This window comes from Podarcis muralis, chromosome 3 (assembly GCF_964188315.1).
Source record: "Podarcis muralis chromosome 3, rPodMur119.hap1.1, whole genome shotgun sequence".
NCBI lineage: Eukaryota > Metazoa > Chordata > Lepidosauria > Squamata > Lacertidae > Podarcis > Podarcis muralis.
Window position 1 is genome coordinate 61,800,053 of NC_135657.1, and position 13,025 is coordinate 61,813,077.

Below are 13,025 nucleotides of genomic sequence, written 5' to 3' on the forward strand. Positions count from 1 at the left end.
ATGCCTTTTCACATGGGAGGAGATGTCTGATACAATGGGTGAGAGTCACCTATGGAGCCCTGTCAGTGGAAGCCTTCTGCCAGGACTTTCAAAACTAAAATCATATGATTAAGATTTTTTTTTAATTTAGCAAATGTTCTCAAAGAAGATAACCACAAGTGCATTCACAGACTTAATAGTCTCGGCATAATCCGTACATGTCTATTAGTGTCTCTTTCCTTACAAAAGTGTCCATATTACTTATTACTGAGAACTGTACCCACTGATGTTAGAATTAGTCTCCACACCAGAGGGCACCCTATGCAAAAGTCCATCTATTAAATCCCCATTTTTAATTATTTCCAATAACTGCTATTCATATACCTCTAAATGTTTGGTATCTATATGATGAACTCATGAACGGATGGAACCGAGACATATGGTAAACGTATAGCAGTGAGCAAAGGCAGTTGGCTATTCATTTTCTCTGTGTTTTGTAGTCTCCCTTCCAAATGTTGCAGTATTGATTATGTATAGAGATGGAGAGTACAGATGTATGGAGAGAGACAGCAGGCACTTCTTTCTGTATCATATGCAACAGCCAGGGAACTACTACAAAAATCAATAGCCTTGATACAGATGGGTAGCCGTGTTGGTCTGCCATAGTCAAAACAAAAAAAATTCCTTCCAGTAGCACCTTAAAGACCAACTAAGTTAGTTCTTGGTATGAGCTTTCGTGTGCATGCACACTTCTTCAGATACACAGTGTATCTGAAGAAGTGTGCATGCACACGAAAGCTCATACCAAGAACTAACTTAGTTGGTCTTTAAGGTGCTACTGGAAGGAATTTTTTTTGTTTTGACAATAGCCTTGAGTTACTGAAATGGGTATATTGAATAACGATGGAGAAGCTGACCCCAAAATGCTATGGATCAAGTTAGATTATCTCTTTTAGTGCCATGTTAGTCATAATTAATTACTTATGATTCATTTTCAGCACAATATGAAGAACAACTATCTTCAGGTTTGGCCGAAGATTCTACTCCTCTTCTTTTCAGTGAACTGGGAGAATCAGCATCGCCAGCTATGCCTGGGGTAACTGTTTGCAGGAAAGGGCATATGGCACAATTATGCAAGATGGGATTGCATTTACCATTTCTTGTGATAACAGGTTAATTGCCAAGTGCTTCCAGCATATGTTAATTTTAATGCATGGGCTTGCATGAATTCAGCATTTCTCAAAACAGTGGAAGCCTGGAGGTTTTTATGCCTACAAAATACAATCCGTACATGTTAGGAAACATTTCATTTGGCAGAAAGGGAGAGATGAAATTTAACTAAGTTAAATTGTTGCTACAAATTGTTTAGCTTGATTTAGCAGTAAACATATCCAGAAATGCTAATAAAGTAAAGATTCCAAATGGTTTGTATTCCTTTCTAATTGCAGCTTCATGGTAGATGGTTGTTATGTCAATCAAGAGTATGTTACATTCGGGATCCAGAGCCCTGTGCAGTGGGTGCCTATTGCAAGGACTGTGCACTGGAATCTTTTGTGGGCATAAACATTTGCCATTGGGAAAACTGATTTAAGTTAGGCGTAACTGGGACAACTTCAATAAACATCAGCTGCTCAGAAAGATGGAACAATATAATTGTGCTCATCAGTTGCTCATTCATTTACTTTATTTTAGAGTCAACACACTTAAAAGGAGTTCATATTTTTTTCTAGATAAATTTGTGTCTGCATATGCACTTAAAGATGTTGTATTAATTAGCTATCCTACATCAGCAAAAAGAAGAAAAAGTGTACTCAAGAATTCACCTGGCAGGTCGTCTCAAATGTTACCCTAACCTGAATTCTGAGAGTAACTTCAATAAAATATTTAGCACTGTATTTTACAGTGATCAGGCAGAATCATTAACATGGCTAAAAATGAATATATGTTTGTGTGCAGCCATAACTCAAAGCCCATAGAATCCCACAGTGAGCAGCACATGCCCACAACCCCACCTCCACACCAGATGGCAACTTGGGGGTGATTTGAAACCTGGAGGAGTTTTTGAAACCTGGAGGAGTTTGTGAAGCACATGAGAAGCTGCTGATTAAAAATCACACAAATTCAAAAGTCCCATGGCCACACCTAAAGGAGCTCTCTGGATTGTGGAGTGTTTCATAAGGGTGTTTCATAATGGCAATTTTGATACAGCATGGACAGCGGTTTTGCCGTTATTTTCTGAAATTTCCATATAAATAGATACAGTTAAAGACAGATATATATGGATTCTAATGAACGCATGAGGGGTACAATTTTGCAGTTGTACCATTTCAGAATATCCACACCATCACATCTCATAAAATGCAAAGTAAAAGTAAAAAGTATTCACTGCATACATATCCCATTAATACTTTTGTTTGAGCCTAAAACTCTTAAGTCCAGCATCAGATTCAGTGAGCCACACTTGTTCATTTTCCACTATATTTCTATGGAATGAGATAGTTAGAAACCATGCAAGTTGTCTGCCTGTCATAGAGGACAAACGCTGGCTCCCTTGGTGCTGCACCCCAAAGTTACCTTTGACTGGACTTAACTGTCCAGGGGTCATTTACTTCCTTACCTATTACCACAGAGCAAAATTATCATAATAATAGCACTGTTAGCATTTCTGTTTCTAACTATTATAGACAATTTACAATCAAGACAAACAAAAATATATAAAAGGACTTAAGCTAAAGAAAGGATTAATTTTTTAACAGCTTAAAGGTTGTACTCTGCAAAAAAAAAAAGTATAAATCTGTCTGTTCTACCTATCTGAAACCAAGGTTCACTGGGGGCCAGGGCTTCCCTTGAGAGACTCACCAGATATTGGGTGCTACAGCTAGAAAGGCTTTGTCTTGCTACTGAACCACCATATTTCTGATGGTTGGGCAGGCTCAAATGGAGGAGACAATCCTTTAAAAAATTTAGTCCTAAACTAGATTCTGATGTTACTAGATCTAATTTTGGATCTAGACAATAGTGATCTGTAACTGATCTCCATCATAGCACTAAGGTAGAATATGTAGGTGCTGCGTTACATTGAACATACCCTGTTGTTGTTTTTTTAAAAAACCAATAATACTGTACAGCAGTAACATTTGGAATTGGTATGTGGCAGTTTGTATGCTTATTAATTTCTGGCTTTAACTACCATATCTCGAAAATATTCTGACATTGCGTTTAGCTGATATTTTAAAATAATCAGTGCACACAGGTGTAATTTTGGGATTTTTACAAATCTCCCCTCAGAGTGAAAACTGATGTTAATAGTCATTACATTGTCAATAACATTTAAAAACAAATGCAGTCCCCGTTGAAGACTCATTCAAGCATAGATTCATAAGTTGTGTGTGAGAATGTATGTGTATGTTTTTGCTAAACAAACCTGAACATTTCAAGGGGGTTTAAAAGCTGTGGAACTGTTTCCTCCTTTTTAACCACAAAGGGTGAGAATTTCATGCGTGAGGGATCTTCTTTCTGAAGCGAGGTATATTCTACCCTCATTCAGGAAGCCGGTGGGTTTTTTGTCGTACACGTGTTGACCCCGTTTTCTTCTCCCCCCTCCTTTCTCCTTTACTGATTAAAGTTTTCCTATTTTGCAGATGTCAGCATACTTCAATAAGTCAGGAGACCAAAGATTTATTTCAGAGAATGACACAGACTACCTGGCTACACAGTAAGCAACCATTTGTGGAAAGCAGCCTGCTTTGTTTGTTCCATTGCTTAGAAGTAGTAAAAAAAAAAAAGCAAAAAAAGGCGGTGATTTTAATGTAACTCTAGAAACTAAATGGTTCAGAGAAGTTAAGGAAAATGTAAACAGTGGTTTGTATCACAATTGACAGTCATATTCCAAATGTCCTAAGAAATTTATTGTGTCATTAATCCATGATGTTACTTTTCCTTTCTTTGGATGAACTACTCATAAAAGATTTGATCTACACATTCAATTGCTTTGTTAGATGCACTATGTAGAAACCAGAATATGGGAGGCTACTGCAGGAATCAGCGCAATATGCATTACTACAAAAGTTCATAAGTTTAGGTTAAAAGAATACTAGGCAGAACAGAACCAATATTCAGGTTGTAGAAGGCTGAAGAAAACTACACAGGAGGATAAGGAGATGGGAAAAGAGGAAAACTTGAGGGCAAGGACTCATTGAGCACCCAGTCACAATCCAGCATCCACTTACACTGGTAGTTTCTTTCCTGAAATACTCACTGATTTCTTGCCCTCCACATTTCCCCCTAGTCCACTGCTAGTTAGTAATGCTGGGCAAACTAAGATATGCAGATCTTTGTAGTTATACTAACAAGGTTAAATTGCACTGTCTATAACTGACTAGGCTACTATGGGGTTTTACCAATCAGAGTTGCATCTGTGAATTCTTGATCTTTTCCTCTGAAAATATGAACATTATTCTCTTAGCATCTCCCTACCTGGATTTCTTCTGAAAGATCAATCAACAATCCTACCTGGATTTCTTCTGAAAGATCAATCAACAAATTGTCAAAGGGTTAGTTTAAAGTGTTCACCCACTTTCAGCATACTTGTCTTGAGGATCATGTTTCCTTTAGACACAGTTTTAGTGCGTCCCAGCACCATGAGATCAGCCCGCAGTAGCCTCAGAAATGGAATCTAAAGGCTAGTGATTGGGAAGAAGCACAGTCTAAATAGTTTTAGTCTGACAAATTTCTAACACAGTCTTTTATTCGACTTTCCCCATAGGAGTGGAAAGAGGAAGACAAAGAAGAAAGGCATACAAATGGAGCAGGCGGAAGCCACAGAATGCAAGGCTAATGCAACTGACAACTTTCCATCTAATGATGTTGAGGATGAACCTAAGAAAAGCATGGTGAAGAAGAGAAAGAAAAGAGCTGTCAAAACTGCAAGTTCAAGTGGAACTTCGAATAATGCTTTCCAGCTGGACTCTCCCAAAGCATAGTCTCTATTTTGTTTTTGGATGCTGATTTCATGGATAAAAAGTTGTATGGAAAAACATTCCACTGTTTATCGTGGATGATATCATGTTTATCATGGTGTGGTGAGCCCAAGGAAAAGAGCATGTACTGAATGTTCACTGAAACGCATATGAGTTCAAGCAGCAAGTATGACTTCAGTATTTCATTTTTGCGAATAGAAAACACTTTGAAATATCTCAATATTTCTCAATTGAAATATCTTCAATACTATTGAAATAATCAGTTTTTGTTGGGCCTATTCATGTCAAGATAAAGTGGTCCAAGAATAGTTTGTTTAAAATTTAAAAAAGCACTTTCATGGGTAAAGTCAAAAGAACTGTTTACTGAAGAATAGCCTTTGCAACCGTCTCACATACTGATGTGCATCTGCAAATGAGAGTGAATAATCATATGAGTAAATGCCAGCTACCATCACTACGGAATGCAACAGATAGCTTTTTGTATATTGATATTTAAAATAAAAGTTTTAATGTATATTATTAATGCACATTAATGTTAATGGTATTAAAACAATGCAATAGTAATACAATAGGTTTTGCAGAATTCTGTTTTTGTTACACTCAAAGCATTGCCAAATTCATTTTCTACTTTGTTCTGAAAACCTGTTTTGCATCAATATGTGGGTGGGATATATTTTTGTGTCATATTATGTTTATGCTCAGGTGTAACTGTTTTTAAATTAAAAGGCATTAAGTTGTGAAGGAATTATTCATGATGATTTCCGGTGACTTTATTTATGGTCCTCTTGTGTATGTTGACTGCGGATGTCCAGGTTATTTATACCATGTTAGGAAATTCTGCCCCCTTCCTTTCTGAGGCAATAAATAACATAAAATTAGAAAACCCTTTTTTAGTAGTCATGGCATTTGATTCCATTAAAAAGAAAGAAGTGAGAATAACCATGTTGACCACTGATGTGTAAAATAACATCCAGATGCAAAGGATTAAATACTATATACATATAGTATCCCTGCATATGTTTAGCAGACACAGAAACACATAAACATGTTTATCTGCATAAAACTCAGTTTCCTCCTTCAAACAACTCTTGTAAAAATGTAGTTTGTACAGGAGAACATTGCAGTAACCCAGGCTGGATGTAACTAGGTCAGGGGTACCAATGTGGTGCCTTCCAGACAATATTGGAGTACAATTCCCATCATCCTTGACAATTGGCTGTGGGAGTTTGAGTCCAGCAACATATGGAGGGTGTCATGTTAGCTATTCCATGTTGGCTATAAATAAGTGAGGCCAGATACAGTATATTCCCTCCAATGAGGATTTTAGTTTAGGAGTCAGCCAAAGGGTCAGAACATCTCTATCCACATCAGCAGATTCATCAGCCAACAGCATCTGCATCTTACCCAGATTACTTTTCAGTTTATTTGTCCTTATCTACACCATAAGTGCCACCAGACACTGATTCAGGGTTTCCACAGCTTCCATAGACTCAGAGTATGGAAACAAGAGCTGTGTGTGATCGGAATACCAGTGACACTTCAGCATAAACTTCTGTATGAATTCTCCCAGCTGTTTCGTTATAGGTATTGAAGTGCATGTGGGACAAGGTGAAACCCTCTGACACCCTGTAAACCAAATGCCATGGGATAGAGGACTAGTCCTCCACCTACAAGGAACAACCCTCTGCCACAATGGGGAACCAATGCCACCATAAAACAATACCTCCCAGCTCCACCTTTGGAAGGTTTTGATGGTACTGAATGCTGTTTAGGGGGTCCACAAGTAACAATGGGGTCACACACTCCACCTGTCTATCTCCCCGGTATAGCTCATCTACTAGGGTGAGCAGGTGTTTTTTTTTTTCCAGTTTTAGAATCAGGTTGGAATATAGAGTGGAATGGATCTAGTTAACTGGTTCCATCCTGTTAATCTGTAGTTTAATACATGAAATTGAGATGCCACTGAATGCATATAAAATGTATTTCCTAGAATACCAGATGTTTGTAAAGGACGGGGGGCTATCATTTTGTTCAAGTCAAGTTTAGAGGACTGAAGTCACAATAGCTTGTTCCCTTGTGATACCTAACACTTCGCATTTCAGACTCCTCTGCTTGCTTAATATTCTAGCTCTCTGCTCTTTTAATATTCTAGAGCTGCTGGTGGTGATGTTCTCATTTTGTTTCTTTCTTTTTTTCCTTTACACAAAATCTCTCGTCATCTTCAGGTTTTGAAAGTAAATAGTCTAGCGTGACATCATGCTATGTATCAGAGAGAGCTGAGCAGTAGCCAAGATCTGGATGCTCGTTTGGAAGGCATTGTTAACTATTAATTTGACATTGTGGACACTGAAGACAGAAATAACACTTCACATAAACACCATACTGATGTGGCTGTAATCAAAGGCACAGCGCCTCCTTTCATGCTAGCAAACTGGGACTCCAATTATGTTCACTGCTCTGAAGCTGAATAGAGCTGCTTTGCCACACTTTCCAAATTGAGAGTGGAGATGCAGCAGCAGTCTCTTCTAAGGCACTGTTCCAAATAACAATTAAGGAGAGAAATCAGATAAAAGGCCCAACATGAAGATTTATGGAGCTGAAAACATTCTCTTTAAAACAGTGTTGTTGCTATTGTCATTACAAACAAAAGCATAGGTTTTATTTGCATTCACCTTCCTTTCCACACATGGGAGTTAAAGTTTTCTACTGCTTTGCATTCTTAGGTGCAGAATTAATAGCTATCCGCCTTTCTTTGTTACACAAAGTACACAGATATGTATTCAACAAAATGGTGCACAAGTAATTTTCCAACACCTAGCATTAATATCTCGTCTCCCTTAATACGAATAAGTATCAGCACATCACAAAACTATTTTGCATCATTCTTTTCTTTGCAGAATTGTAACCAACAAACCATACAAAATCTTCTGTTACCTATTCAGAGTGGATTTTCCCCAATAAAAATTATATGTAGTAGAGGTGTCTTTTGTTCAGGGATGTGGAGAAATGTTCATTTATGGGTTTGAAAAAGTGTTCATTGGTGGAATGGGTTTCTCAAACGACCAGTCTGTCAACAGGGAGTGTGTATGTGGTGAGGGTGGAATCAATTGATCAGACTGATATTGGAACTGAATCTGAGAATCTTTTTGGTCCCAACTTTGCTTCTCCCCTCACCTGTTGAAGCTTGAAGTACAAATGCCTGTCTGAATGTAGTCTTGATCTGCACCCTGTAACATGCTGTGCAACCGCACACATGCTCATGTACATGCTAAATTCTTAAGAACTGGGTCATTGTATTTTCTCAAACTCGGCTTCATCTTAATAGGTTCTGCACTTCAGTTCTGCACAATTTCTTAGCTGCCACTCAAAATTCTCCTCTCTCCACCCTTAATAGGAACATCTACATATGTGGAAGACACGTTTCTGGCTGCCACCTCATATCCCATCTGGATCACATATAAGAAAATTGCTCTATTTATTGGAAGCCTACTTGGATACTTTTATAAAATGGTTCTGTTTAAAGAAAATGTTATATTCCAAAGCAAATGCCTTTGTGGTGTTGTTTTAGTGAAGTTGCAAAGTTAATTAAAAAATAATAATTTGGCATTGCATGATTTATTGGGCAAAACTTTCCTGGCTGGAGAGGGTTTCCTAAAAAGTCTCCATATAACTCAAGTTAATTACAAGAATTAATTCTGAAGCGAAGAAGGCTAAGCTATATGGGCACAACATCAGGAAGCTTAAAACATGAGTTCTATTAAAACAGTGGAGCTCTGGAAGAACCTGCTACAAGCTTTTGTGCATTTAGGGGGTTTAGAGGCTGGGCATGATCTGTCGTTTTCTGTTTTCCTTTACTTTTATTAAGTTATAGCCCATCTTTTTTGGAAAATCAAAATAGCTTTTAAAGTCTGTTTGCTCCTAGTTTGACATGTATAAATAGTTCAGCAAAGGCACAGTGAACAGCATACTGACAAACCATTAAAAGGGAAAGAAGAAGATGACACAAGTTGCCCTTGCCAGCTCCCACAACCATCATGTTGCATTTGGGTTTTGCTTTAAAGTCTTTTAAGAAACAGACATCACGAATCAGAGCAGTGTACTTGTAGCATCACTTAATTCAAAAGGCAAAAGGGGATCACAATCAAACAAGGGCTAATGAGAACACAGAGGAACATGACAATTGAGAGTCTCCGTTGACTAGCGAACTAAGTCTGCCGGCTGGACCCAATTGTCTACCAAAGAATTGAATGTCAGGATCATTTAGGGTTAACAATGGTCCAACACAAGAAAAAGCAGACAGCTATGAAAAATAGCCGGCATGGTAGCCATTCTGCAGAGACCAGGGATACAAACTTGATAATGAGGCAGTGCATTCACTGCATCCTTCTGCTCTAATTACTAAGGTGAATAGGAAATACTTAATCGAAGACGGGAAGAGGATAAAGAAGGGGGACAAAACACTTGTTTTGTAAACACAAATAGGAGAATATTATTTAAAGAAACCTTTTCTACTATATGTGAAATAGTAGCCACAACTCTGCGGTAACTGCAGCATACATTAGCAGGTGCCGTTTATGAAACACTTGCAGTGCAGTAAGTAACCAAATTCTTTTTGTAGAAGGGGAACTGTTCAGTAGGTGATGGTTTAAAGTAAGCAGATAGAATTCTGAAATCCTAATGTGTATTCTATGGAACTGTTTCTTTAAAAAAATAGCTTACCTCTAATAATAAATACATTTTCATCATTTAAAAAAATGAATGAATGAATCAACATTGTACAGGCAAAAAAGTAGAATTTGTGTGTTAGAACAAAGATTAGCAAAACATGGATGGGTGCTGTGTCTTATTTTGGTCAAAAATATATCATTTGGTAGGTCTGGAGGGAAACAATAGCTGGTGGTTAAAAAAACTTTCATTTCTAGTTCATTATTTCATCTACAATGATTTGAAAATGATAATTATAAAAGTTCCACATCAATTCAAAGTTCCTTTGGGTTTCAGCTATTAAAGTATACATTTAGAAATGAACTATGTAACATGCAGAAAGTATGACTGAGAAACATCTATATAAGAAAAGAGCTCACTCTGTTTTGAGGGATAAGAAGAAAAGGGACAAGAAACCAGAGCATGGTAGTTTGTGGGGTAACTTTCTTTCACAAGGAAGGGAAATTTTAACCTTGTCCTCTGCTTGAGGTAACCCATTTACTTTTCAACTCTTTCCCTTATTCTGAGGTAAATATGCTGCATTTCTTAACATACATATTGTGTATCTGGGTTCTTCTTTTGGCACTCTTTTGGCATTGTTATTACAAGATAATGTCAGACGCTAAAAGGACTGGGCATTCCTCCTTTTGCTAAAGATTGATCAGGAATACTCAGTTTTGTGACTGCCATTCAGCTGTGACTGTTGTTATTTCAAGGACCTGCAGTTAAGTGGAGAAAACTTACTAAGAACACTTTTCCAGTGTATGAAGAAAACACACTAAGCAGGGACTTGATCAAATGGCCTACATCAAATGACACCTGAGCAAATCATGTCATCACCATTTGTTCAAATTTTTAATAACTCATTTTATTGCATTTGTGGTACATTTCACAGGTCTGATCAGAACGGAGATGGAATACAACTTCAGGACAATACACTGCCTTGAGTCCAATGGAATAAATTTGATATATGAATAAAATAAATTAATTATCTAACTAACAGCCAACATCCCTATTAACTGCTCTCTGGGGGTTGCATTTGAGGCAATACAGACCTCCATGTTATTCTGAGATAACTGTCCTGTCCAAGACTACAACTCACCCTGTACTGATTGGGGCTGATGGGAGTTTGAGTCCAGCAACATTTGGAGGGACACAGCAACGTCAGATTTAGAGTGGTGCAGGCAGCCCCCCCCCCCCGGGTATTAAGCTGAGGGGATGCAAAATTGAGAAGACCCATAACCTAAAAGATCCAATGGGGTAGGGGATTTTGGCCTAACACAGGGCACCATATTACAAGAGTTTGCCAAAGTTCACTCCTAACACGTGTTCCCTATCCCTTTTGTAGGCCAAGGTTGTGGTTAGGAGTTAAAAGCAGAGCCACTGTGGAGGTGAAGGGAGCAAGCAATATCTGCAGCTCCAAATAGCTTTGGGAAATCTGAGTTGGATATACTGGCCTAGCTGAAAGACCAGACAGCTTTTGGAAATTTTCAAGCTCAAACTACAAAAAAAGAACAGATTATTTCTTAAGGTTCTTTTCTAATTTTATACCTGCTAACAACCTATTGGTGCTATCAATGCAGGTTGCTACTTTTTATATCCTTTTTATTCTTTAAATAAAAATGTGTTGGTTTAGCATGTTGATAGTTGCTCTTTGCACAACACCAGTCAGCTGACCAGGGATATAAGGGTTAGCTGGTAACAGATGATGCAGGTGGTCTTAAAATATAAGGCGGGGGTAGAACTGCTCTCCCTAAATGGCTGCTCCTGGCTAAAAGGCTCCAGACCTAGGGTAAATGGGAATGGAGGCAAACCCATTTAGCCTAATGCCTGAGCAGGTTTTTAGTGTTCAGAGCCAACTGGCAAGGCTCACCGTTCACTAGACCCTCCTCTAAAGCAAAATCTGGCCTGGTACTCTGGCCTATCAATGCCAACTAGTCATGAGGCTTCATCCAGGACACGGGACAGCATGTCACTAAACAGCAATTGCTGAGAAACGAGAGCAGGAAAGGGCTATTGGCCTTGTGTTCTGCTTTCTGGTGCGAATGTGAAAAACAAGATGCTAGTCTCAATAGGCCTTTGGTCTGACCCAGCAAGACTCTCATCTTTTTATGGGCAGAGCCTCATTGCAGAGCCTCACTGTCATTTTAACTTCCCAAATGCACCCGAAGGAACAAGAGTGTAGGGTACTGTGGGGAATTTAATGGTGGCACCCAGCCACCCAGTACTCCTCAGGGCACTACTGCTTCCCAACATGACTGCCAGGTCAGGCCACCTGGTCCCACCAACAGAGGACAGTGAGCACCAGTGCTCACTTTGCCCAGGCCTTCATTGTGATAGCCTGTGGCACTCAGTTGGTTGCAGCTTTGTACCTCAAAGGAGTCATTTTCCTTCTTCCCTAGTCTAGCTGTATTTATGTGCTGTGAATACCCCCCTCGAGTGAGGAAAGTTAAAATACCAACAACGGCAGTGTATTCAACTGAAGCAGCATTTTCACTGTCATTGTCTCGGGGGCCGACCAATTCCCTTTTCATTTCCTTGATGCCAATACTTTTCTTTAGCTTGCAAATGCTTCTTTTAATGGAACAATGTATCTTAACAGTAAAGAAATACATGAATGCATGAAAAAAGCAGACCAATTTTTAGTTACACTTCTATAGTTACACAGGTTGGAAGCGCAGAAAGCTAGCTGCAGCAGCTGTAAATTTTCTGAGAATTTATCTAACCACAAATACAATGAAATGGGGAAATGGGGCTATATTAAACTGTGCAAGAGAAGCTGCTGGAACTCAGCCATTTCTGCAACATCCTGTAATTAATTTATTATGACAGGTCTGGCAAACTGAAACAACCCAATTCACTTGCGACAGACTTGCGACAATATAGATATTTCAAACTCTGTAATAATCACATAAAGGGCAGGTACGTCTGACCAAATGTGGCAGTCAGTGGCAAGGGCAAGGCTGTAAAATTAACTGAACAAGTTGCTTCTCCAAGATGGCTGCTACCAAGACACTTTTCTGCTGCCTGAAGCAGTGCCCAAATGGTACCTGCCCCCCAACTTGGGCCAACACTTTTCCTATCCCTGCCTTCATCTATCCCTCCCTCACGGTGCTGCCTAAAGGAAGTCCCTTGGCCCTGCAGAATCGACAGGGTCTCCTCTGTCCTTCTGTCCCTAGAAAAAAAGAAAGCCTATCTGATGAAGAGTGCATTCTTCTATCAAGGTGCATTTCAGTATGGATTGCACAATGCCCCAGTGTTTGTCACCCTCAACTTCAAGTTATGTTATTATACCACATCATGTTATGTAAAGAAGATGAAGAGTTTCCATTATTTATCTGAACATCCAGAAATGCAGACAAA

The 13,025-nt window shown here is 38.8% G+C and overlaps 1 protein-coding gene across 5 annotated transcripts in view; it reads left to right on the forward strand.

Moving 5' to 3' along the window:
- AHI1 (Abelson helper integration site 1) overlaps positions 1 to 5,708 on the forward strand; it is a 66,831-nt gene extending 61,123 nt beyond the window's left edge. For 4 of the 5 annotated variants that reach the window (XM_028723491.2, XM_028723495.2, XM_028723493.2 and 1 more), the window contains 3 exons: positions 978 to 1,075; positions 3,621 to 3,694; positions 4,745 to 5,708. In XM_028723491.2, coding sequence (XP_028579324.2) covers positions 978 to 1,075; positions 3,621 to 3,694; positions 4,745 to 4,961 — 389 coding nt within the window. In that variant the 3' untranslated portion in view covers positions 4,962 to 5,708. Of the gene's footprint in view, positions 1 to 977; positions 1,152 to 3,620; positions 3,695 to 4,744 lie in introns of all 5 variants that reach the window. The other variant, XR_003705896.2, reaches the window with a different exon arrangement.
- Positions 5,709 to 13,025: the final 7,317 nt, after the last annotated feature.